The sequence below is a fragment of the Meleagris gallopavo genome, chromosome 2, assembly GCF_905368555.1.
Source record: "Meleagris gallopavo chromosome 2, MGAL_WU_HG_1.1, whole genome shotgun sequence".
Taxonomy (NCBI): Eukaryota; Metazoa; Chordata; class Aves; order Galliformes; family Phasianidae; genus Meleagris; species Meleagris gallopavo.
In genome coordinates, this window is record NC_139405.1 from 1,608,441 (window position 1) to 1,635,386 (window position 26,946).

Below are 26,946 nucleotides of genomic sequence, written 5' to 3' on the forward strand. Positions count from 1 at the left end.
CAAGCTGAAGATGGTAGGGTTTTGTGCGTCATGACAAGCCTAGTAGCCAGTGCAGGTGTCTCACAGCATGATCAGCAACAGCCAGTGTATTCTGGCTCAGAGGAGACATTTTAGAGTAGTAAGAAATCAGCACCAAGGGCAATGCTGCTGCTGCCGCTACTGTTACAAGTGCCAAATAAATGCAGAGTGCTTCTCAATGACAAGTGCAAGAACATCTACTTATTTCAGTTATATTCTTTTTCTAAATTACCCAATAAATGTTCTGTCTACAGATTTCAGTATAAACTGTCAGCGTGGTTCTGCAGTTTCAGTGCACTTGTATTCTGCTGCCCTCGCATCAGGATATTGTTTCTATACTGACCATTGCCCACCTGGTTTGCTACATGAAGGTCAGGAGAGTGGAAATTAATGACTAATGAGGTCATGCAGCCAGCCAACAATGCAGTAAAACTAAATTCAGAAAGTATAGTAATATGAATGAGATTATTTGCTTATTTTACTGAGTTTCCATTAAAATATGGCATAATTTTGTTGTGTGGTTTTTTTTTTAGCAAAGGAGCTTCACAGATCTGCTTTCTGTGTGTCTATCAATACAAAAAATACAAATGGTTGACACTTCATAAAGATTTCAGATTGTTGTGTCTGACTGGAGTTTGTGCTAAGGAGGAAGAAAATTGTTGAAGTTTGGTTTGTGTGAAATAAATAATAGCCCCAAGAAATCTAAAGAATCACAAATTACTTAAATAATACAGGTGATCCACTGCCAGCCAGCAACTGCTCGTTTTATTAAATGGTTCTTTATCTGGGAGTGCACAAAAGGCAGATAGCAACATCCATAGCTTAGTCTACTTTACCTTTTCAGTTAGGAAAGCTTTGTTCCTCTTATGTTCTTTCTAATTTTACTGTATTTCTAAGGGACAGCAAATCTTATGTTAGGAAGAATTAGGGAAAAACCCTAGCATCAACAGCAAAAGAACTCAACAGAACAAAATGGAGAAACCCCACCAGGCTCTATTCTTGATTTTATATATTTTAATAAAATGCACTGTGTTTAATTTGAGCATTCTCACTGCTATTTGGTCAGTATTTAGTCCATCCAGGATTTGGAATAGGCGTTTGAAATTTGTCATGTATCATGTAGCACTTCTTTCGAGTTTCTAGCTCTATGAATAAGAACCAGCAGTAGAATGACTTGTTCCCCCCCGCCCCGTTCCTTCTTATTCATTTAATTGAAGTGACTGGGGGGGAAGTGTTTTGAGTTGGAATAAAAGAAAGAATTAGCATGAGGACTAGTGATGGGATGGAGATGAGAATGCAGAGAGTAGAAAAAGGAACAAATTTTGCAGAACTACTTGAGACTCTTCCTAGGTAGAAGACTAATTGTTAGGGTGAGGCTGGTTGGGGGACAGGCAGAAAACTCGAAGCTTAGGAGTAACAGGAGCAGCAAAACAGAATGTGCTCCTCTCCAGGTAGGTCCAGATTGTCACTGACCAGAATAAGCAATTCATGTCCTGTCAGTGGCTGCAATGAATGGAGGATGCATACAGTCTGATATCACAAAAGATAAAGAGGGGTCAGATTTCTAAAACTGATGGGGAGTCCCTTGGCAGTCACGTGAAAGTGATATACCTCCATCTTTTGTCTTGTAAAATAACGAATTTAGCCCAGTCTCTGTAAATACCTATTTTCAGAAGTTCAGATCACAGAATCACGTCCTTCCAAATCAAGAACCGTTCAGTCCCAAGGACTGTGTAAGTATGTGTTATGTGAGCATGCATCAGACTTGTGTCTGACAGAGCCTGGAAGAACTATATGGTGAGGCTGGAGAGAGAACTGACTGTGCTGAATCACACTGCACTTTCATACGTCATCACTAATTGTATTCTTTGCTTTCTACACTCACAGTCTGAACTATGAAAAATCTGAAAGATGCTGGCTGTGTAGAAAAAGAAATGGCATGTGATGCAGTTAGAAAAGACCGTAACATCCACTTGTACGACAAACTGCATCGAGGCTTCACAGCAGGATTTCTGAGCCTCTGGTAGCTATTAATTAGCTTCCCATACTAGCCACAGACTCAGTGGCCTCTGTACTTATAAACAATATGCAGGGTCTATTTTAAACATAAAATCATCTTTGTTTTGTTATAAGCTGTTGTGAAAGATTCTTTATATTTTTAAAATGTATGTTTTGCCTGATGGGCATGGAAACCTAATAATTACAGAGGGTGGAGTAAAACCAGATTGCTTTTGCTAGTGATTTTTAGAGTCAGGTGGGCAGCCAACAATGATTTTGTGAATGGTGTCTTGTTTTTTTGTTTGTTTTTTGTTGTTTCTTTTAAAGAATATTTGACTTATTTCAATAAAATTCTAGTGTGCTTATGGGGAGGTTACTGAGAAACAGAGTTTGTACTTCGTGGTGCTGTTAACAGCTCTCTTGGTGTAGTACAGACAAAAAAAAAAGCACGGTAATCTTTTTGGTTATTGCCTGATGCTTTTCTGAAATTAGTTGGTTAATCAACTAAAAAGGAGTGTTACAGTTCTCGTGGTTTGCATGACAAGCGTGTGATGTATTTAAATACCTATAGATGCATTTATGTATATAGCAGGAGACAGCTGGCAACATCAATGAAGCATGCAAATAAGATCAAATGAACAGTGCATTTAAGAAAAGATTTAACTACCTTTTTAAGGAACATCATTGAAAAATTACAATTAGTATTAAAATTAATTGGATTTTAAAACTTATCTGTGGGTTATAATCCCTTGATGTTTCTTTTTTCTAGTGAAACCCTTTGAATTCCCAGAAGATAAAGATAAAAATGATTATTAGAGGATTTATCTGTATGTGATATAGAAAAATGTAAAAAATCAAAATGGAAAGCAACTGTTGCAAGTACCAGAAAATTATGCTATTAATTTAAGTGTCATCAGAGCACAAAAGATCACATTTCAGGACTGTGTTAAAATTATTAAAATACTGGAAATAATAGTACTTAAGATGAAGATATTATACTCTAAGATGTGGTTAAGTGACTGACACTATTATATCACTTCAGGTATTATAAAAGTAACAAAATGCTTTTAAAGATAATAAGCGTTACGTTTTGAGATTGGCAGTATTCACACTTTTCTGCTTAAGTGCTTTCCTACTTTAATTTAATAACAGCAGGAAGGAATGTAGCATTTCTAAGCTGCACTGTTTCTTTCTGGAATGTGTGTGCATAAAATATGAGAACTTGTTATATAAAAAAGCATTTTTTCATCTCAGAAAAATATATATATAATTTTTACTTCTTGTTCTGGTGAAAGAGCATAATTACTCAAAGATTAAAGGAGAGTGTTGCATGCATGCTTTGTGTTATTTGTAGAAAAATACCTCTTTAGAACATAGTATTTAATTTGCTTTTTCTTTTTCACACCCAGAACTTGTTTGGCTCCTGGGCCAAAGTAAAGTATATCTGAAATGTGACCCTTGTCACATCTTCTTAATTTTCCATCTCCTTATTGTCAATGTTCTGTCATTGTTTTTACTCCTGCATTTGATTTTTCAGTTGTGTTTTGTGTGAGTAATTTCAAGGTAGTCCTTCAGTACTCCCAAATCCTAGCCTCCTGTGTCCACGTGAAGCCACGTTTGGAGTGCTTGTTATTCTGGGCCCTGTTCATGACACTCCAGGCTTCTCTGCTCATTCCATCCTATATCAGACTCAAGTTTACTTTGGATCAGAGCATGGATGGAATATTACTCTTGCTTTCTATTGCATTCTTCACCTCTTTCTTTGGCTCCCTGAATTCATCTTTGTATTTTGTACCGTTTGGCATCTGCATTTTGAAAGCTTGACTCCTAAATATTTTCTCTATTTTGAAAATTTCCTCTAGAAGAATGGCATCTGTTTTGCTCAGCGATATTTAAAACACTTCTTTTGCATTGCTGCTCTCTATATTGTCCTGTATAATGATTATTTTTTTTTATTCTGCCTATTCCACTCTCAAATATTGAAATCCTTTGGGTGTAATCCTCTGAATATTGCATGGTTTCTCTTTCTCTTACAGTATTTGCATGGTTTGAAATATAATGTTATGTCCCTGCTTTTATGCTGCTTAATTTTGAGACTGTTATAACATCGTTTAGCAACATATCATAGCTTTTTTAAAATCTACCTTGTAGTTGTCACCAGTTTTCAGAGCAGTTTCCTAAAAAAAAAAATAAAAATAAAAATATAAAAAGAGTATGGAACAATATCAAATCAGTTATGATGTATACTTATCACAACGTGCTGGAAGTACCAAGATGTACCAAGATTAGAGAAATTGTACTGAAGATAGTTGTCTACTTTATGTTGCTTCAATTAAAAAAATAAAGTGTTGTTATATAAGGTCCAGCATTTTTTTCTCCCATACTCTAAGTGGATGCATACTAGATTTTAATGCTGCTTAAATTATGCCAGTTGTTTTTTTTTAATATTCTATATTGCTATAGGTAGAAACCACGTAAAATCTTTAAATTTCTTTTTTTTCCCAGGACTCCTTGGTAGACATCCATAATCAGTTCCTGGCAGCATTAGAATCACTGAAAGAGTTCTGGGACACCATGGATGAAATTGATGGGAAGACGTGGGTGCTGGAGCCAGAAAATCCAGCCAGGTGTGCTACATCAAGAAGGATTGCCATAGGTACACAAAGATTGCAAGGAATGCATGAGTTTTAGAAGTAAACTCAGCATGCTTTTTTTTTTCCTTTGCTTATCAGATGGTGGTTTTTTTTTTTCAGTCTGGAAAAAGAAAGTTAGGACTTAAAAAAAAATAAAATAAAAAGTAAAACACAACACTTACTCTGTATTAAAAGCAAACTTCCACTGAACACTACGCCTGTTTATGAAGTTGTTAGCAGTTCTCTGTTAAATACAAAATGTAAGTTTCATTTCCACATTATGAGCACGTAACTATTAAGAATAAGGAGAACTTGCATGACAACTCTAGAAAATCAGTGTTTGTAGAACAGAGCTTCGAAGAATCCCTGATCTTGTTCACAAATTCCAGTTTTTCAGTAGACTGTTTTAGATTGTTCCTGTCTTGGAAGAATGAAAGGAGAATTAGTGTAGTCCAAAGAGGGGAAAAGAGGTTAAAGAGGCAGGAAAGGACAAAGAAAGGAGGAGAGGAAATTAGAGGCATACAATGGTACTTTTTCAGATTGTTAACTTAATTCATATGCTGGCATGTGGCACTTCAAGGTCTTAATATATAGAGAGAGTAAGGAGTCCTGTACTCGCAGAGGAGAAACTTACCAAAGTCTTAGGTTAGGAATACAGGTGAAAATGTTATCTTTGAAAAGATTTCTGATTTTCAGCTTAAATCCAAAATTCCAATTGCATACTGTAGAGATCTGAGAACGTACAATGGACCAAAGTAGATCTAAGTTGTCCCTGAAAGCTGCAGAGTGGGGAAGGAAGGCTGCTGGTGGGGTGCTGAGGCAGCTCCTTCATTGGGGGTGATGGGAGGAAGAAGGAGGGACTGGGAAGGTCAGCAGCTGGTTAGAGCAGAGTGGATTGGATAATACATTTTTGGTGTCAGGCTGGCTTTATCTTGGTTGTACTACTGTACTGATAAAGACCAATGAAAAGGAAGGGAAAGCCTCAAAAAGTTCAGATCAGTGGAGAGCAGTGTAAGGCTTTGAGGCCTTTGTTTTCAGTCACAGATGATCAGTTAAGACTAGATTTCAATTTAATTCATTCCAATTTATTCAAAAAGGTCAAGCCTAACTACCTGTTAATTAGGGAAAAAAAGTTGGATTTCACTTGTTTGTGTGTTAGAGAATGTGCTGCAAGGTTTTTAACCTGGAGCCAGAACATTCTTGAGCAAATCCTTTGGGGTTCTTAGGCTATCACAGAACGGGAGATATTTGCTGTTTGAGAAATATGCTGCGGCTGGCTCAGTCCAGGAGTATGCTGTCGAGGCCTTGTACACTGTTGTGGACTTCAAAAGGACAAGTAGAATTGACAATTAAATCTCTTCTGCCTTTAGAATTTCACTAAGATTTCAAATTGATTACACCATTAGCTTCAATTCGATTATTCAGAAGTCTAGGCATTAAGGTTAAGATATTCTCGGAGAAATGCAAGATGTAACTTTTTTAGTAAGTTGCTATTTTTAATTACAGTCCATCGGAATTGAATGTTTTGTACCAACTTTCCAATTATCTGGAGGAATTAAAAGCAGTCTGAATTCATTAATTTATAACTGTTTTCTAAGTTAATGTTTCTGTTTTCAAGTAGTTGCTTGCAAAGAAAAACTTCGCCTATGTCTGACTCTCTTCCTGTAGGGAGCAATGTTTCTGTGAACATAGAGGTGGATCCCAGGCATCCAAAGATGCTCCCCGAGTGTTACTTCCTTGGAGCAGATCACGGTAAGGCAGCAGACAGGCAACATTTGTTTCTCTTCTAGAATCTGCTCTCCGGTGGGCAGGCATCAGAGTAAGCTATGTCAGGCTCCTGGGTCAGCATTAAGTAGAGCCAGGATCTAGGCTGTGTGTCCAGGAGGGTTTGACACAGACACTTTTTTAACAGCATAAATCTGCAGCCTGCTGTTTTGCTGAGTGCCATTTTTTCCTAGTGTTTTCCTAACACAGTTTATGTCCTGTTGATGATTATGCAGTCCTATTTATATTTTATTACGATTTTCTTTTTATAAATAAGTTAATAATTACTGCATATGTCCTAGTGGAGTTTGGAAGTAGTCTTTCACTCTGCTTCGCACAGCTTTTTTGCCAACTTCTTAAGCGAAATAAATCAGATATTTATCAGTATGGTTTATCAGTATGGTGTTTTAAATGCTAGCATGATCAGTTTCTAAAACTGAGGGCAATCGTTGAGTTGGTTGCCTTAATTTAAAAAAAAAAAAAAAAAACACCAAAAAAATGATCACCAACAAATATGACTTCCTGAAATAGAAGAGATAGAATTGAGCAAGGGATAGAAGGGGATCATAAGGATATTATAACTATGTATGTATATTGTTTGCAGTGGTTAACCCTTTGAGAACTAAGCTGAACAACAACATGCACTTGTGGTAAGCACCTTTAATGATACAGGTTTGAAACTAGAATGGTATTTGCTGTTCTTTGCATTTACTTTTTTCTCCCTTTTTCCCGCTTGCAGGGATCCAGAAATTAGTTTACTACAAAACTTGAAAGACCTCTTAGAAATTGATTTTCCATCTCGTGCCGTGTTAGAAAAAAGTGTAAGTTGTTTTTTGTTAATGATCAGTCATTATTTCCGAATAAGTAAAATCTAAACGGTCATTTTATAACTGCCAGGAAAAGTAAGAGACTTAGAAGAGTGGTAATTGGAGTAATATATTGTCATAAGGACTTCTGAACTTCAAGCAACAATTGTCAGTACTTGTTAACCTTTGATTTGAGGTGCACGCTTTCCTGTGGCCTTCATAGCAGCAGGACAATTAATAATAGGTTTCACTATTAAAAGGGAAAGAGGAAGTTCCAGAGGAGCTAATGAGATGTGGAAAATCCAAACATTCTGTTATGGATGTTGATGACTTACGTTCTAATTAGGTAGAGCTGCTTACAGGGGACAAGAGGCCATCCAAATACTGGTGCATTTCAAATAAACTTGGAATTAATTTTTGACAATGCTGTAACACTGGATTACCAGCTTGGCTTTCACTCGTGAAATTTTAAATTAATATCTGACTGCAAGGTCTCGTTTCTGATATCTAAATGTAATGACAAATCATTGTGTTTGAAAAAGAAACGCTGGGGCCCGACTATGAAAATGCTTGTCAAACTAGATGTAATGCAGTGAGGATAAAATGTACAGGACTGCTAGGTTACATCTGGCAACTGCTCTCACTGTTAATACCATAATGTAAAAAAAAATATGTCGAAGGCAGAAATGTCTAGTAATTCTAAATAAGGAAAGGTGCAAAACAAAAACCAAATAGATGAAAATGTTTCTCTGTCTCAGCCCTTTTTCTTCCCTTTGAACCTAAACTAGTGTGCTTTCAGGATTTTACTAAGGACTGTGGGATCTGCTATGCCTATCGCCTCCATGGCACCACGCCAGATCAAGTGTGCGATGAGCCCCGATGCGGACAACCTTTTCATCAGGCATGCCTGTATGAGGTACAGTAATTAATGGGGCAAACTTGCTTGTTAACTGACTGGCAAGTCATAAAAAAACAAGTATTGCACACCTACGTTTACAGACGAAGCAAAATCCCATAAGGGTTCCTAGAAAAGCTCCTGTGATCAGAACACTTTGAATAAAACAAGCTCAGTGTGGAGGTGAACCTTCCTCACAGTGTGGTTATACAGACTGACCTGACATGCACTGTGTCAGATGCATCCCAGATGAACTAAGTTTGCAAAACTCTGTTAAGGGATGTGTTTTAAATTTAAGTAAATTAAAATCTACATTTGATATTATTTGTGTTGCAGTGGCTACAAGGTCTTCCTTCCAGCAGACAGAGCTTTAATGTCATCTTTGGTGAATGTCCATATTGTAACAAGGTAAGGAAGTATGATGAAAATGGGAGCTGGAATGAAGTGTGTGGTTACTTCCTTACAGTTTTTTGCCTTTATCTCAGTCTTCTGTTGAACAGCAGTTGCAGCTTTTATTTCCCCTTTTCCTCTCTTTATCCTGCTGAGTAAAGTTTGCATTTAATAGTACTTAACTATGCTGTTTCAGAAAATCCTTAAAGATGTTGTTATAACTCATATCAACATACTAGTGTTAAAAATAAATAAATACCATGCTGCAATCTTACATGATTTTTTTTTAATTGTCTGTAACAAAGAACTCATTTATGAAAAACCCCCAAATTCATAGTACAGAACAACCCCCAACGGTACTTCAGTACATAACAACTCTTTGGTGCAGACCATGAAGGTTTAAAAGAACCTGCTTTTAAAGGGTATGTATTTACATTTATTTCATAAAATTATTTTCTAAGCCACTGACACTGAAATCTTCCATGAAGAAACCTTGAGAAAAACACCATGATGGGAACGCCGATACACTGAAGACAATGAAATGGTGACATCAAAGAAAATACAAGGAAAGTAATATCAGAAACAAAAGCACAAGTATAGCTATACTGTAGCGGTATCTTTCTTCAGTAAATGCAAGCCTGAATATAGTGGATACAGAAAGACCAGGTTCTTGCAAAGACAGTGGGTGACATGTAGTTAAAAACTGATCTAGTTTCTTTTTGGATTCCGAGAATGATGCTTGGGGGTTGAGTGGTGGTAATTCTCTTCCTGTGTCTTTCTGCAGAGGACAAAACAAAAACAGTAACAACAACCTTAGTATTTACATGAGTGAGATCTGATGCATTAAAAATAAAAACCAAGCCAACAAGCAAAGAAAGATAACATCCAGGTATTTAAGTTATCCAAGAGAAAGAAACACAATTCTGACCAAATCTTAACTCTTGAGTTTGCAGATGTTTATTAAGTGCATAACTACAAGTTTGATTAAACACCCTTTAAAGATTTTTGTCTATTCCTGAAGGGAACAGCTGAAATTCTTGTCTATCTTTAACTCTTTTTGCCAAATGTTTAATATATTGAAGTCTTTACAGTATTCTTGTGAATAAAGCCTGGAAACCTGGAAAATAATCTGACGTTTGATGTATTGCTTCAACTTGTGTAACTTTTTGTGTTTTACAGTGAGGCTGCCTTCTGGTTTATCACATGCAGCACAAACGTGCATCGTGTTCCTCTCTCTAGCTGGACAGGGCAGCTGGTTCTTTAGGTCTCCAGCAGCACTGGGACCCTTAGTATACTCCTTTGGTCTTCATCTCTGAAATGAATCCCCCAAACACTATTATTTTGTTTCTCAAATAAACAAAAATTCAAAGTTCATGCAAACTGTATTTTTTTCATCATCGCTTAGAAAAATTTACATACACTCACAATATGTAATTTTAGTAGAAATTTCGTGTTTTCATTATCAGCAGCCTTACTTCTCTCTCAATGACAGACATGTCTTCTTTTACCTTTAATGAAAAGCTAGGCCCCATCTCATAGAAAGATAACTATGATGTCCAACATAAAGGTAGCTCTTCTTCATTCTGTGCTTTATCACTTCCGTACTCTTTCTAGACGTTATTTCTGCCTTCCACCCTCTCTGTTTGCCAGATGTCCCGTCTCTCACAACCAACCTACTCTTTTTGTCCTACTCCTCTCACTCCAGCGCTCCCCTTGTGACACAGAACTGTTTCTCCTTTTTGTTTGTATCTAACAGCTTCTAGCAGTATCATACAAAGCAGACCCGCTTCTTTCTTCTCTTTTTGTCATTGTCCCAGCCATATGATGTTTTTCTGAACGTACTTCTCTTAGAAGATAAACCATGGAGACAGAACCTTTAACTGCATCATCTATGACTATGAACAGCAGCATGACCATTCTAAGCGCTGAAGTTGGAGCGAGGTGCCTGCAGTTAGCTGCTCCAGGCAGCTGTCTGACTGAAGGGTTTGGAATTGCTCTCTGGAGAACACTTGACAGACAGACTCATCACTCCAGTTCCTGAATTAGCCACTGTTTTCCCCCTCCCCCACCCTGGTACTCGAACCATCCTTCTGAAGTTTTGTAACCTCACTACTATGAAATACAGCTTTCTGTACCAATCTCCTAAGTTACATGGAAAAAATTAAAAAGAAGTCTGCAATATGAAACTAAGGCAATCCTGCCCTTTTTTTTCTTCCCATTTCCAGTTCCTCACTTGAATATCTTAAGTTGTTAATCTGGCAGCATTTTAACTCTTCCCTTTAATGCACTCAGTTCAGTAGTAGCTACAAAGCCATTCTATATAGATGCAGCACTGTTATACTGCAACAGTGGCTTCTCTTTTAGAATAGTAAAATCGAAACAAACATATAATCCAAATATAAGACTGGGGATCAGTTCCAGTTATTTAAAATGTACTTCTCCTTTCTTCCCACAAAGGGGAGGGAAACACAAATCTCCCATGTCAAGACCCACAGTCCAGTTGTTTAGGTGAGCAGGGAATGTTACGAAGATACCAGTGGTTTCTTTTATTCCTCCCATGTCATCATGGAAAACTGAGTGTGTCTCTTCTTCCATATCTGCTGCTTTTTTAGCAAGTGAAAGTTGCCTTCATACAAAACACACAGGAGGAACAGAGATTGGGTGAGCACTACTTGTTTTTATTTGCTAGCGTTTTAAAAATTTTCCATCTGAGGATTTTGAAGTTGCATTCCATGTCTTCAAAGAAAAAAGTTTCATTGTGTCAGAAATCCGGAGACCCTTCAGAGTCTGACTACCTTGCTAGCAGCCAAGACATCTCCAAACATCGTTCTGCTCACCACTTTACTGCCTCCTGCTCTCAGGTACCGCTGTGCTTTTTCTGCTTCTCTCTCCTAGCTTGTACTGGAGGCTCCAGGCAGCAATCAGCAGACTGCCAGAAGCAAATAATTTTGGATTAATAATAAAGCTGCATTTTTGTGCTTATTCAAAATTGTCCTCATAGAAAAACAACATGTGAAGGAGATAAACAGGGCTGAATTTGTTAAAAGACAGAGGATGTTTACTAAGTTGGAATGTTAGTAAAACCTTGATCTGCTTTTTTCTTTCTGTAGAAATGGATGGTTGAAGACTAAGACAGGACACAGTCATTCAATCCTTTTATTTATTAGTTACCAGTAAGTGAGATTAATTAGTTAATTTCTCAAATCCTCAGATTAAGAAGTCAGAATTTAAGAACTCTATTAAGAGTGCTGTTAGCTTCTACCAAAAAAAAAAACAAAAAACAATAAGGGCCACAGAAGGAGATGATTTTTTTTCCCCCAGCACTTTTATCTGTTGGGGAGCACACTGGGACAGTGCTTTAACTACCAAACCATATACAACAAATGTTAATTTGGAGCTGTATGAAAACATATGCCAAACTTTCAGTGTTTGTGTTAATGTTTTTGTAGTGCTGTTAGTTATTTTGAAACTCATTTTTTGCAAAGCTCATCTTTCTTTCCCTGTGTGCCATGCCTGCTCTAAGTTAACAGCAAATTCCTCACCTTTTGTGGGTCAGTCTCCTGAATGGTGCTGTTCAGTTTCATAGGCTTCTCTTCAGCATGGGATCTCCTGTGTGTTATCTGAGCTTGGGGCCTGCTTGGGCACGTAGAGGCATCCTCTTTCATCTTTTGCTTCTGTCTCACTGGGTTTGGTGAAGGCTTTGGTAAGTGAACCTGTTGACATATAGTAATTCTGTATGCTGAAGAAAAACCAGCAGGCTTCACAATTAGAGGTACTATTCCAGCATTCTACCTGTCAGGTTTGAGACAGGTAGTGTGCCTATTTTGCTCTTCTTACCTGGGTACAACATACAAAGTTGCAAGTTTCCAATAACACAAGCCAGTAAGTGCCTGCCCACCTCTGGTGTTCATGACTCAGTGCTTGACTTTTTTCAAGCACTCTTCTCTCTGGCCCTTCCAAAAGGTGACCAGCAAGCTAAGAGAGTGACCTCCCAGGAGATACCATGCATTACTGCAGCGTCAAAATCCTCACCTGCTGAGGCTCTGTTTGGGGAAGTGTCCGGTGTAAGTTACTTGGCTTTTCTTCATCTTGGAGCAGTCTGCCTCTTGCTCGACTCCAGGCCTTGTCTTGACAGATGTTTTCCTCACTTTCCATCTTTTTTTGCTTCTGTTGAGCTGGTTTTGGCATAGGCTTTGGTAAGCGAACCTGTTGATGAACAGTCAGCAGGTCTGTATAGCAAAGAATGCCTCAGTATTTTAAAAAGAAAAAAAAATTAGCTTCAGTGTTGAGAACACAGAATGAGAGTGGGCTTTAGTCTTTCTAAATAATTCTTTTCAGCATTTTAATTACCAATAAATGCCATTTTCAAGCAGTATGAAGTTACAGCTATGCTGTATTTGGGAAGTCTGCTACAAACTACACCCGAGTTACACCTTTCAAGATATTTACTAATCACCTTTATTGGGAATAAGGCCACTAAGTCACTGTCTGTATCATTAAGTAGAGCTGAGAGCATTTCATACTGGTGGAGTGAGTTAAATGGACAACTGAAAGATAGGAACTCTTCCAACTCAGGTAATCAAATTTAAAAAGTGAAGTCTTGCACTTCAGAAGAATGTAATTGGGATTACGTGGTGAACAGTTGCACTGAGTTAATACAAGTTTTTCCCAGAGCTAATCTAAGCGCTACGTATCAAGTGATGTCTGTTTTTGGCTTTTTTAACTTGGAAGACAAACGTAGCCAAAACACAGGCTGTATGCCACATGCCTTTGGTACTTCTGGCACCCTAATAACTCTGTAACTGCAATGTTTGCATATGGTCCTATGTGCAGCAGCTGTGTCTCAATATAGAAGCTAGAAAAGAAGTAATATGCTTCTTTTTGCATGCTGCAAACTAAATACATATAGGAGATAGAAATTGCACAAGCTAAATACTGTTGGAAGTGCCAGTGGGGGCACTTCCTATAGTTTAATCCAAAACACCTTTAAAGAACACATCTATAGATCTGTGCAAATTATTGTTTAGAAACAAAGGTGTATTTGTTCTGAATAACTGAAGCCAGTTTCAAGCACTCTACCTCAGGACATAATGCTGTCAATAGCCTTGAGAAACCTCATTATATAAGCAAGGCTCAGTGCCACCCTGACACTTCTCTCAGTTTGGAGGTCCAAGCTGTTTTCTCTGCATCTCGGCACCATGGTGCATCAGGCAGGAACTGCTAATCCTGCTGACAGCTACGTCTGCTGCCTTCACAACGTACACGTACTTCAAATGACTAAATCACTTCCAGTACAGAACTTACAGCACTTAGGGAAATATTTGTTGTCTGCCTAAAAATTCCATACTAATAACATGACAAGTTGGTATTAATGTAATCATTTTCCAACATGAAGCTTACAGTATCTAACAAGTAGTCAAGCTGGCCTTACATACTTCATTTGGCCCTAATTCTAGCATTTTCAGTGGAGGTGAGAAAGCTGAGAATATTTATCCAGTGCCAAAAACTGTTGTAAACAAATTTGAGAATTAACCTAATTAATGTTTTATCATCTGTTCAATGTGCAACTGAAACAAGGAACATGGATGTAACTACTGTTACACTTTTAATGTCATCTCAAGATTAAATTAATGTGCAACACAGGGAGCTAAACCTTAAAATTCAAATTCTATAAAAATTCCTTTTCACATCATCTTCGAGGACAGCTCTTGTTACAAAACCTCCTCGGTGGCAGTGCTGGGTGTTTACTGGCCTTCAGATGGGAATTAACCCAAGTTCACCTCTTTCCTGTACAAAACTACTGCAGGTAGATGCAGACAGGGCAGCTAGATTTAGTTTCTGCTTCTCAGAAGTGAGGAATCAGGCCAGTTTGTAGTGGCTCCTTCTATCTTTAGATTGCCTGTTTAATGGGAGAAGTAAATGGAGAAAAAAGGGAAGGTAGGAAGAGAATGCAGAGGTGTGAATGAAAGGAGTCAGAGCAGGGTAAGCATGAGGAGCTGCAAAGGGAAAGTAAGTGCCTGCCTGCCACCGTGCTGCCAGGACTCCAGCACCAAACTGCACCAGTGCTGGATTACTGGATTGAACACTGGATTGTCTAAGAACAGCAGTAAAACCAGAGAAGGTTCAGTTACCTGCCCTCTCTACTGCAATTACATGGCCCTTAAGCATTCTTCTTATTCCAAAAAGCAAGGCAGTCACATCAAAAATTTCTCTGAAGATGTGACGATGGGTGCTAGGATCTACCTCATTGGCCACAAGAGTGCTAATAAGTGATACATCCATCCATGGCTTTGGAAGAAGGCTTATGCTGTCACTGCAGCACCTGCTGTTTGCGAGTTCTACAGTCCAGAATTTTTACCTTTTCTGACGCCGTATGGTACAAGTCTTAGGCCAGGCAGAGATGAACAGATTAGCTGTTTGGTATCCTGCTCTAAGAAATCTAAGATGTGTGAACCAGAGATCCAATCGGATCAGCTGGAGATTAGTTAATTGAACTGCCAGATAGCTGTTAAGTTCAGAGAATGGTACAAACCGGAGGAAAAAAATGGACTCAAATGAGTGAGGACAACACAGTCACAGCCATAGCAAGGAAAACTCTGTCACTGACACAGCTTTTGGTTTTGTTAAGAGACAAAAGTGCTAAAACCAGAAAAGTCAATAAAACTGCTAAAATAAGTATCTGTAATTACCAGGATCAAAACTCAGTGCCTTTTTATTAAACATGAACTTTTGTCCTGCCTTCCGTAATACGTAAATAGTGCTGACAATTGGTTTGTGAGGCACTAGCTAGAATAAAATGTAATTGTATCATGAGAGAAAGGTGACAATCAGGAGATCATGAAAAAATTACATATTCTCACTGGTGGTTAATTAGCCATGCAAAACCCCCTCAAACAGATATTCTCTTCTATTAGGAATGATTACTATGCAGGCCTACAGATGTCAATACCACAGTCATTCAAATACTTCTTTCCCCACTAATTGAAGGTTGTAAAGCTCTGGTGCCAAGGTTTTGCTTCCAAAGAGCTAATTTATGACTAGAAGGATATTTTATGTCTTCAGTTGCAGCAGCTACAAAACTCAGCAAATCAGAACCATCTGTGCACTGATACTTGAATCACCATTCATCTAGCAGCCTATCAGTCACATTAGTTTGCATCCTGCATTCTTGGCTCACGTACACTTGTGCTGGTCCAAAGTTCACCAGAAATATTAAAAATGAATGGTACCCTGACCCTGTCTTATTGCACACACATCACAGGCAGAAACAGGGCTTTTGCATACGGGTAGTTTCAAGGCAGAGGTATGCTGGGAGTGACATTTCACAGCAAGTCCAGTAAGACCACTAATTACCCCGATTTCCACTTATTAAAATAAGGTTTTATTAACCGTATCGTTTCAGACTTAGAAGTACAAAAGGCAAACATAACACTATTAGCTGTCAGTTTTTAAACTCCGTGTTAGTGCATCGCTGCATACTGATAACATAGTTAAATCCCAGAATTTAACTCCTCCACATTAGTGGCTGCAGGAGTGTAAAGGCAAATGACAAAGAGCAGTTTGAAAGCAAGAAAATGAATTAAATGCTTTCACTAATAAAGGTAGCTATGCTTTTAATCTAGAAAGAAGGAAAAACCTGGCATCCAGGCTTGTCTTCAAGATATTGGTGAACAAAGTCCTCGACTTCCCCATTATCCTGAAAGTAAATCGTTCTCTGCAGACCTACTGCTTTGAAGTGAGAGGCTGTAGGTCAAAAGGACTCATGACAGTTCTTCCTCCTTAAGGGTTGACATCCCACTTTTTAGCAAAGCCAGGGGAAACAGGAATTAACAAACATGGTGTATTTAAGGCAAAAAGAACTGCTGTGTCAGTCCCATTTTGCGATCTTAAACTATTTCCTCTTTTGCAAAATAAAAGGCAACAATTAAGCAGGAGATTTCAGAAATAATTCCAAAACTCACTTACTTTTGTTGCTTTAGCAGCACTGTGATTTTGTGTGCATCCTGCAGTGGAAAATTCCAGAGGGCCATCATAGGGAATTCCGCTCATCTTCAGTCCATCCAGCAAGATTTTCTTAAGCTCTTGGTACTTTGGCTTTTCATCGTAAGCTAAGCCATAAACACACACCAAAAACTTGGATAGTTCACCTGTGGAATGTATTGCAAATGCAAATTTCACTTGGTGTAGACGTAGATCTTCAGAAAGCATTTAATTCCAAAATGGGTGCCAACCCTATACTGCCAAACAAGATGACAAAATTTCAGCCGAAGACAACTCTCAAAACAGAGCTGACAATATCTTGTCTTTTGGAGATGAGAAAGGAAAAGATAGACTTGGATAAACAAGCTAACCCTTATGCACTGCGTCTTGTTCTGCAGATGCAGTAATTTGTGTGGTAGTTAGCCAAACACAGTAATTAATCAACTCTACTGACAAATGTTGCATACTTCTGTATAAAACAGAACTTTATATTTGAAGGATCATAATATGACTTTAAATACTAACTAGTCTCAACAACTCTATTTTAATCTGTATAGATATCCTTAGAATGCTTCAGTGAATGACAAAATTTTCTTTTCTAATAGTCTGACAAATGTTGATTTGGGGATTACATACTAATACAGTCTAACAGCAGCACTATTTTGCATTCACTTTCGAGTGGCTCTAGAAACAAGAAAACCAGTGAGCGTGCAAAAATAATGCTCTTAGGGAAAACATACAGGTGGATCAAACTTTTCTTTCAGTTGACAACCCAAGTGCATCCTAAAACTGAATGCCACACCAGACATTAGCAGCCAGCGAAATCCCAGAAGCAAAAACTCACTAAATATGTACGTAGACTGTGAATACATTTTATGTAACATGTCCTGCATCCCAATCCCTCAAATGCAGATATTACGAAAATAACTGAATAAATAAAAACAGAAGCTGACTTTCGTAGGAAGTGCGATGTTTTCTCTGTGCTACTTTTGTATTTCAGCGAAGGAGACGAATGACGAGATGAACTATGCGTTCATTTGCTTTTTCAAACTCAAAATACTAAGCTATAAACCTTTTGTGGGCACATATTCTATTCCTAAGATAGTCACTCCTTCCTAAACAGCCTGGATTACCTATGGCTGAAATCCCTTACGTCATGTATCGTGCATCACAGATGAGATTCAGATCTTTGTTCTACCGCTCGTGGGGGTTGAAAATTTAGCCCTCCATGTCTGCATTGCCCACTTAGCGCTTGCTCATGGGACAGAGCAAAAAAGCAGCATCAGAAGTTCCTGCAATAAAAGCACTAAGTATTCTTAATCACCAAGTATCATTAAGCATCAAGAATTGTGCATTGTAGAGTGACCAGCATCCAACAGCATCCAGAAATTAGTTTCTGCCCTTGCAGTAAACAAGCCTTCAAGATAAAAATGCTTTAAGCTTAAGCTTGTACATGAGGGGCACGATCCAATTCCACTGAAGTCAGAAATATTAGTTAAATTAAATTACACCCTAAATTAATGAGTCTGACATATAATCTCACAATGAGTATTATGTAACTACCCTGTTATCAGCTAAACACAGATATTGCAGGGTGAATTATTATGCTGGACAGATACGCATTCAGAGAGGTTCCGCCAGTGCCAAATTTTACACAAATAGGATAAAGGGAAACTGCCCTGAATGCATCCATTCCCGAATTACAGATATTTTGTACTATTTGCTATCTTAATACCCTATTTAATACAGAGCGTATCTCTGAGCACTGCAGAGATTTCTTTATTAATCCCCTGTCCCTCAGCTTTTACTGCACATTACCACCACCAAACCTGTACTCCTACATCTGGCAAGAGAAAGAACCAAACCTTATAAAAAGCTGCTGACAATGGAAACCTCACCCCCAATCTGTTCCACGTGCACTAAAGAAGTCGCAGCCATCTTCTCAGAACGTAACTAACTCACCAAGTAAACAGGTAGACAGAAAAGTGAGGGAAGTTTAGGGAAGACAACAAGGATGCAGACGGGATATCAAAAAAGCATGGGGACAAAAAAGGGAGAAACTGAGCCAGGTTTGATTTCTAGATCTGATGCAGTTGTGAGGCATGTCAGGAAAGTTCAGGTGGCACTGACTCGGATATTCTTGGTTTGTCCTAAGACTGGTAACTGCATGGACTCAGGCCTCACAATTGCATCTGCCTTAAGGTGTCAAAGTTTGGCAATTCACTTTAATATTTTAAATTGAAAAGTTGGCTACATTTGTATCATTTTTCTTTTTCCTCTGCTTCCCCAAATAAAGTAAGACATCTAAGTATTTTCCGTAACAGATTGAAGAGCTATGTGGTACACACTGCGAGCACACTTACTACAGCTGCTTCCAGAAGAATTCCATTCCATCACCGAATGTGGGAGCTCATCCATAAGTCTGAAACAACATGAGAGTACAACAATTTAATGCAGTTTTGGAGCAGGTGATTCTTCATTTGGGATTTTAGGCAGACAGCAAGTCTCAATTCCAAAGGGAGTGGACCTCCAGGATAGATTATGATTCACAGCACTGCTTTTAAAACAAGATCTCCCCCTTCCAGCTGTATTTTTAACTCTTTGGAGGCTGCTGATTTCAGCAGGACCACGTTTACAGCTAAGACTCTACTTCTAAGTTTTTCTTTGCAGATAGTTTAAGTGTTCTAGAAAGACAAAAAAATCCTTTGAACTTGTTCTGATTTCAGCTTAGTGATTAATATTTGCGTTTTGAAAATTTGCAGCTCTTATCTGCCTTTAACATCAGATTCTTTCTGCCATATAGCTCACAGACAGCTGCGTGATGGCTGTCAAAATTACAAGCAGGCATGGCAGAGATGACAGGGACAGAGAGGGAGGTGAAGCAACACTGAGTCCTGTGCACGAAAAAAAATAAAAAAAGGGCAAGGGCGCAGATCTACTTTCTGTCTATCCAAAACCAGAGTAACAAAGAAAACCAGAATAAATCATACCTTAGAATGGGGTGAAGCATCACCAGCTCTCATCTCTGAGCAGGCAGGAAACCCCATTTCTTAGCACTTGCAGGAGCCTGCAGATGCACCAGCTCCCTTTTCCTGAGTGAAATCTGTTACTTTAGCTGTGCTGTTAATGCTGTCAAAGGATCCTTTGTTTTGTTTAAAGGAGTCACAAAGGTCCACTGATCAGGAACAAGGTATGTTCTCAAATGTGTAGAATCGGGGTACTTAGAAAATAACCTCCAATGCCACAATCTAGTTACCCAGTCACTTAGAATTTGTTTGTTTGGTATGCAACAGCTTTACTGAGACCCAGCAAGAGAAATGTGATGACCAGGCATGCCTTGCTCTAAGCCCACACTTTTGTGGTAATAGGGACACCTCGAAGTTCAGGCTTGTGAATCTTGCCCTGCAAAGCTATCTATGTGGGCTTTGCATTCTGTAATAAAAAGTGGAGGAGGGTTATTTAACATACAGCTACTTGCAGAGCACATCTCCATGCTACAGTCACTTCGTTTCCCTATTTAATAAATACAGGTAATCTGTAATGTTCAAAAAATAATGCAGTTCACTGAAAGAGTAATTTAGTCCCTTTTTTATTCTTCTTAATACTTCTTTCTCCTGACCATCCTCAAATTAGGAAACAAGGCCAGATGGACCCTTGGTCTCACCAGGAGCTGTTCTCTAATACCAAAAGGAATGACTGTTTTGGAGAAACAAAACATTTAAATGTGTCTATTTTCCTTCAGTTTAGCTTAAATTCCAATTCAGACAGAGACCCCACTCCAATTATAGCATGAAAATTTCTGAACTCCAGTACACCAGCAGCCCTTAACAAAGCCCATAGGTTTGGCACAGTGACCTCACTGACCCAGTGTTACTGGTAGAAGAGGCTTAAGAACCTGTAAGGGAAGGCTGATACCATCCGTGAACAACAGAATTGAGTCCTGCTCTGACTCCTGCTTCTCAGCTGCATCCCACCTTGCAGGCCTGGCCCTTTTTCCTCACAGTCACACACTCACAGCAAGAGACTGGTGTGCCCAGAAGCAATCTGCCTGGGCTGCTAATGTACTTAGTGACAGATATGCAACTGAGTGCACACATGTATGCTGATGACTGTTTCTAGCCTTTGAAAATAGTTCAGGCACTGAAAAACAAGGTACGTTAAAGGGGAACATTACTTGATACCAAGGTGCTTAATTAATTAGACTAGGAGGATATCGCTGCTAATCTAATCTATCATTTTCTGTGCGTTTCCTCCTAAGCATCTGTTTGCTTGGCATCCTAAAAATCCTAGCAGTTGCAAGGGAAGAATTAAGGGTTAATCGCAAGGGAAGAATTAGTGAAGCAACCTGATTGATTAAATTGATTTAACATTGAATTGTGTAAGTGTTACCTTGCAGGGGGTTGTGTAATGATCAGAGGTTCTAAAGGAGAAATATTAAACATAACATATGATGTCAACATTTACAGATGCAATCTGTATTATCCACAGTCTGCAGGCTAACCTTTTTCTCTGTTGAGAGCCGATGCCACACTGAATTTGCAGATTGATTTCTGTGGATCAGCCATCCCCATTGTGTACCTCTGTTGTGACTTGCCCTACTTAAAAGTTTGCTGCCTCCTCCAATTGTGATGTTACATTTATGGATAAATGCTCTTCTGTGCAGCCTTCTGCAGGCAATGCTGTACCACATGCAATTAACTCTCTAAAGTCCCAACTGTGAAAACAGTGAAAGAAAACACTAATGCACTCTGTTGCTTTAGTAAGCTCTAATGAGTCATGCCAGGAAAAAGAAAAGATTTTACACAAGTTATTTAGTATGCTGCTATTTAAATGTACCAGCAGTAGGCTTGTATAAATTTAAAAACCTACATCAAACAGCTAAAAAAATAGGTATCAAATGGAAAGTTAAATACCTTGAACGCAAATGTGAAAGAAAACTTCCAAGAGACTTTTGTACCATCGTCTCTACAAAGCCCCCACGACCTGTAGTGGAAATCTGTAACATCCTTCTACACGTGCAGTAAGGCATGTGCTCGTGCACAAGTGTTTGCTTTGAAAGGAGTACTGAAAAAATACACGGCAGACAAAATGACCAGACTGTGCAGCTGAGTTTATAGCATCTCCACAGTCATACATCCATAAAAATTAGGGAAAGTTCACATCAGTAACTGCTTCTAGCATCTATTAAGGAAAATCATTCTTGCTTTCTTGTGATACCCTACAGGATGTGTGGCTGTCCTTCCCAGACTCACTTTGCTAAATGATAAGGATGTTGACGTGTGTACGTGCGTATTGTTTTGTTTTTACTTTGTTTTTGCAGTCTGGACAGCTACGGGGTCCTTCAGGTTGTGCTCCCACGGTAGTTTCCCACATAACCATTGCAGCATGCAGTAGCCAAGGATTTCAAGGTCACCTCGTCTGGACGGGGCTAAAACAGAATTTGGGGGGAGGGGGAGGGAGAAAAAAAAAAGATGAAGGAGGAAAAAGATAAAGAATAAGAACCTCTTCTTAGGAAATAGAAAAGACTTTGACCGAAGTACTGTAGATGAAATATGAAAAAGCCAAATGGGCAAAGTGTTTTGTTTGTTCAGCTGCATTAGACCTAAAACACCCAGGCTTTTGGCCACAGTCCACAGACAGGCAGTGACTTGTTACTGTTGAAGTAAGGGTCACTTTCCTCACCTCCTCCAACTTCATCCTTCCTCAGTCTGGCCTGTCACATGGACTTGATCCCCATGGCCTCTGACATGATCCAGACAGCCCATAACCGAGTACCAACACTTTCTCAAAGAGCCAAGCAGTAAAACAAAGAAATAAATGTCTGCTGCTAAATTGCTAACACATGTTGCAGGAAGTCCATGGGGTCCACATTGGTCATGCAGGGACCCTGTGAGCGCAGACTAAACACTGATGGCCTTTCCTGTTCTACTACAGAGCTATTGGTGCTCGGAAGATATGACAAAACTGCCATCTAGTGTACATTTGCACGCCCAAGTTGTCTGCAAGTACCATGAACGGTTTGTGGAGAGGAGAGCCACGGCTCAGGCTAACATACACTTGCTGCTTATCAAGTCCTGTGTAAATTTCCCACTGTTTCCACAAAGGAAAATTATTTCAGGAAGAATTTACTCTCATCCTGCACAACCCAAATGGATATACTAACTACAGAATGTAAATACAGTAGATATAATTCAGTCCAAAACTAAACCCGTCCCCAGGTATCTCCCATGCAGAAAAACAGGTAAGTGAAGGTAATCAATAGATTGACTTTTCTAGGGGGAAATTGCAGTACTAACCCATTTGCTGTTGCTTATTGCTAGGCAAAGAAAACTAAGTTCAAGAAAACTAAACAAGCAGGAATTGTTGCAATATGTATTTGTGCACATTTACAGCCTATAGTTTGCCAAGACAAGACAACGTGGAACCTGCAAAACCAGGAACTGTTAATCAAGATTAAAGACAGATGTAGAATTTCAATTTATGCTTTTCCAAAATGAGTTTGAACTTAGCAGGAATGAAAGATTTCAGATTTGTTTGATGCATCTTGTCTGGAGTACAGAGTGGTAGTTGAGCACGGTGCTGCTAATCCTGTTGTAAACAGATGTCATATTTTATGGGCCTTCATTAAATTCCAGAAAGTCACTCAGCAAACTTATCTTTTAATTTAAAAAGTCATCTGCTAAAAGCTACGATGCCAACACATCATAACCGTTTCTTGTTACCGTGCTCACATTATTGTAAAAGCAGAAGATAACTTCTTATGTGTTCTCTATCTTAACTGCTATTAGACTACGGGGTTATTAAAGGCTCTTCAATCTAACACAACACTACGCTGTCCCTCGGGGGTCGTTTATTTTCTACACTAAATTCAACAGTGTCCTAATGCAAGACTTGGCTCTCGTATTAAAATAAAAACACAATCTCTACCACTTGCTGTTCTGTAGTGATTTCTTCTGCCATAAATCTCCTGTTAACCGTGGAACAATTCCATTCATACACATGTGTTCACAACTCCTTTTTCCATTATGGCAATTCCAGATTAGAACCATATAAACCAGCGCTCCCATTGCAGCTCCTCTAGTCTTCACACAACGCTTCTCTGGCCCCTGCTCGTGTAAGACAGGTGATGTAAAGTGGCCTTTAGTGAAAAAAAACTGTCAAAATTACAGCAGGACACTTTTCTGCACATTTGGAGCTAATTGATACCAATCTGTAAATAATGCTAAGTCAGTGAGATTTCAGGAGCTAACCTAAGATGAGTGGTCTTCTGACAAAACGCTCCCTGCCGAACGTAGCTTGCTGTGCTCAGTTACCTGCTGCTCGCATTTGGATCCTTCAGCCTTTCCAGGACTGGCACTACAGTAAAGCTACCACAGACAGGAGATGGGTGCAGGGAAGACCTTAATGCATTCCTAAAGCCACAGTAGCCAGCTGGAAAGGAGAAAAGGCCCACGTAACTGAGCCGTACATCACTAAAAGGGGAAATGTTCTACAGGGAGATGGTAAATTCCCACATCACTTTATCTCCCAGGTCACTGCAATGTTACTGCTAAAAGACTTCTACACGTGTTTTTCATAGATCCACGTGAAAATGTCAACATGTGATTACTTGACTGGTCCAGCTTGTTCTTTCTCTCTGCTCCCTTTCAGCTCAGCACCAGAGATGCTAACTTCCTCAAATTTGACATCATTTTGACCCTAGTAAAAAACATATTCAAATAACTAATCTTAAATGAGTTAATATGATCTACGATCAATGAATAATTAGATTTTCACCCAAATAAAGCACTAAAAAATAAATATCAACTATAAGCTTACTTGAAAAATGAATTTGCTATAGAATGGGGATTAAACAAATTCTTGACAAACATCAACTCAGAAGTCAATCTGGCTTCATTTTAAATGTGATTGCCAGGCAGAAACACAACAATTCTGCTTGATAAGTTGTCACTGTTATAAATGTATGTATTCAAAGCAATACTTACATTGAATTCTTTTATTTTTCTGTAGACTACAAATTCATAGTTCTTTCTCCTTTCTGAATAGATATTTGATTTCTTTTTCTTCTAGTAACCAGGATTTTTTCTTCTTATTATTTTAGTCTCATATTAAATGCTATCTAATGAGAATGTGTTGGCAGTATTTTATTTCACTGTATTTTTATAGTTTAGCTTTTTTATTTGAAGATTTAAGGCCCGATTCTGTCCTCACTTCTGCCAAATAAATCAGGGCTAACTCCACTGAAGTTAGTGAATTAACAGCCATGTCAGTGAAATCAGAGTCAGGCCACGAGAAGTTTTATATGCACTACAAACATATACTCAACTTGCAGCCATAGGGTTGAACAATAACTCAGAATAAAGTAACTGAAGCAATTCACCCTGAGAAGGAAATATACCATGCATCTTTGTATACTGGATTTGGCAGCCATTTGAGCCCTAATATAAATTCAGATATCTATTTCAAAATAGAACATAAATGATACCACACTGAGCTCTCGATGCTACACTACTTCTGAGAAACTCATCTTCAAACCACGTAAAAATGGGAGTTTTCCTCTATGGCCCTCATTCAGCTAACTTTCTCAGGCCTTTTGTAAGAATCCGGGAGGCTAATGAGCAATAAATGAAATGTTTTTCTATTATTTTTAATTAGCACTGTTGCATTACAATTTTGCCACTAGCTTTTCTTTAAATTGGAAGCTTTTCATAAAAAAGATCGTTTTAGCTGCTCATCTTGTGTCTACACGAACTGGAACTCCCCATTCTCATTGGCATTACAGCACACAAATTCATATTAAATCACAAACAAATATAACTTACACCACAGCCATTAATCCAAAAGCCCATAAAGAAAAGGAGTGTTAACATGACTACGGAGAAATATTATTATGGTAGAAATGTATCATTACTATATTTTAATAAATGAAATAAAAGTGGCTTTTTTTTTTTTTTTTTTTTAAAGTTGAGTGAAAAATCGAATGGATGGCTACAGGAAAAGGTTAGGTAAATACAGCTAAGCAAAAAAGCTAAATGAATTGCAATGCTTGCAGGCCATCTACACAGAGTTACCCTGCCTTGGGCAGGAAGCTGCCAGCAGGGGCTGGGGCAGTCTCTGTTTCCCACATGCAAGGTAATGCACAGTTAACTTGGCACTCTGCAGAACCAGTCGCTGATAATAACCACAAAGAAAAATAAATCCAGTGCAAACGCTGTGTTGGAATACACCTCTTCCAGATAACTCAACCTGGCCAACAGCAATAAGCAACTCAACCTATGCCAGCTCTGGTCTCCAAACTCGAATCCCAACTATGCAGTTGTAGGGCTGAGAGGCATGGAACACAGGTGCACAGGGACTCCCAGCACTCAGCTCACTACAGCTGGGTGAAGTGGCAACATCAGCCCCAGTGCTGAGGGTTCACATCCTCCCAGAGGCTGCCTCCACGGCAACCTCTGCACAGCAGCCACGTCACTCACCTCAAGAGCCACAAAAGCAGCGACACTACTGCTCTGTCCTGCCACGCCTGAGTGCAATGAGAGCTAGCAGGGCCTGATATTCCCAAACTGTGATCCTCGTAGACAGGCAGAGAATGAAAACCAGGATTGGTGAGATGGGATGTGCTGAAGTGTCCTGATTTGGTGGGGGGAGATTTAAGCAAGGGGAAGGTGGGGAGACTGGATTGGAAATGTGTCTGCAGCAGAAGAGGGAGTGGAAGATAAAGCTAGGAAGTTCACAGTGAGATCTGAGTGGGAGATAAAATGGTGGTGGCAAGAGATACAGGCACCGGGTTGGAAGTGAAAGGTCCTGGATTGCAGCAAGCAGAACACATGGAAACAAGAAGTTTTACTCCTCTGTAAAAATAAATTAAAAAACCACATAGACAAAGGGCTGACAAGCAGCTGTGAGGGTCACTAGCTGTTTAAATTCCTGGTGTAAAGCATGAGAAACCAAAATTAAAGAAAACTGCTAATTCTCAGCCACACTCATCAGCTGTGCTGGAAAATGGTGATGCTCAACATCTTCTTTTTGCCACCTTCTGACTGTTCTGGCAGGACAGAATAAGCTTACAGAGGTGGTTTTAAGAACCTATTCAATCTTCCTTCTTTTCCTTCTAAAGCCTGACTCTGCCTGTGCTTCCCGTGACCTTCTGCTCCCTCTTCTACTGTGGACACGTTTCCAATCCAATATTCAGAAACTAAAACATCACTTTATTTATTTCACACTGCAAAGTTCCACCCATTTTTTATCAGTTATATTTTCTTTTCATTTTTAGATTTACAGTCTGTCCTGCACACAGTCTTTGGGAGGCACGCACCAAAGTGCAGCAAATCAATAATTCATGTGACCGACAAAAAATGCAGTCCCTCTGACTCCTTACTATACATGGACAGATGCCAAATAAACCTCTTGATCCAAAGCCATTTAGAGCTGAAGTTCTCTAGAAGCCATGCCGGCTCAGAAA

The 26,946-nt window shown here is 39.0% G+C and overlaps 2 protein-coding genes across 10 annotated transcripts in view; one reads left to right on the forward strand and one right to left on the reverse strand.

Annotated features, from left to right (window-relative positions):
• FANCL (FA complementation group L) overlaps positions 1 to 9,878 on the forward strand; it is a 28,573-nt gene extending 18,695 nt beyond the window's left edge. The window contains exons 8-14 of one of the 2 annotated variants that reach the window (XM_010706359.4): positions 4,522 to 4,672; positions 6,318 to 6,401; positions 7,018 to 7,063; positions 7,153 to 7,234; positions 8,008 to 8,135; positions 8,451 to 8,522; positions 8,966 to 9,878. In XM_010706359.4, coding sequence (XP_010704661.3) covers positions 4,522 to 4,672; positions 6,318 to 6,401; positions 7,018 to 7,063; positions 7,153 to 7,234; positions 8,008 to 8,135; positions 8,451 to 8,522; positions 8,966 to 8,972 — 570 coding nt within the window. In that variant the 3' untranslated portion in view covers positions 8,973 to 9,878. The remainder of the gene's footprint in view (positions 1 to 4,521; positions 4,673 to 6,317; positions 6,402 to 7,017; positions 7,064 to 7,152; positions 7,235 to 8,007; positions 8,136 to 8,450; positions 8,523 to 8,965) is intronic. The other variant, XM_010706358.4, reaches the window with a different exon arrangement.
• Positions 8,769 to 26,946, reverse strand: part of VRK2 (VRK serine/threonine kinase 2) — a 44,965-nt gene continuing 26,787 nt past the window's right edge. For 6 of the 8 annotated variants that reach the window (XM_085218547.1, XM_085218550.1, XM_085218553.1 and 3 more), the window contains 6 exons: positions 21,792 to 21,912; positions 18,848 to 18,906; positions 16,470 to 16,651; positions 12,537 to 12,710; positions 12,047 to 12,217; positions 8,769 to 9,282 (listed from right to left, as the gene is read on the reverse strand). In XM_085218547.1, the coding sequence (XP_085074673.1) occupies positions 9,055 to 9,282; positions 12,047 to 12,217; positions 12,537 to 12,710; positions 16,470 to 16,651; positions 18,848 to 18,906; positions 21,792 to 21,912 (935 nt within the window). In that variant the 3' untranslated portion in view covers positions 8,769 to 9,054. Of the gene's footprint in view, positions 9,283 to 11,161; positions 11,434 to 12,046; positions 12,218 to 12,536; positions 12,711 to 16,469; positions 16,652 to 18,847; positions 18,907 to 21,791; positions 21,913 to 26,946 lie in introns of those variants that run through there. The other 2 variants (XM_085218548.1, XM_085218549.1) reach the window with 2 other exon arrangements.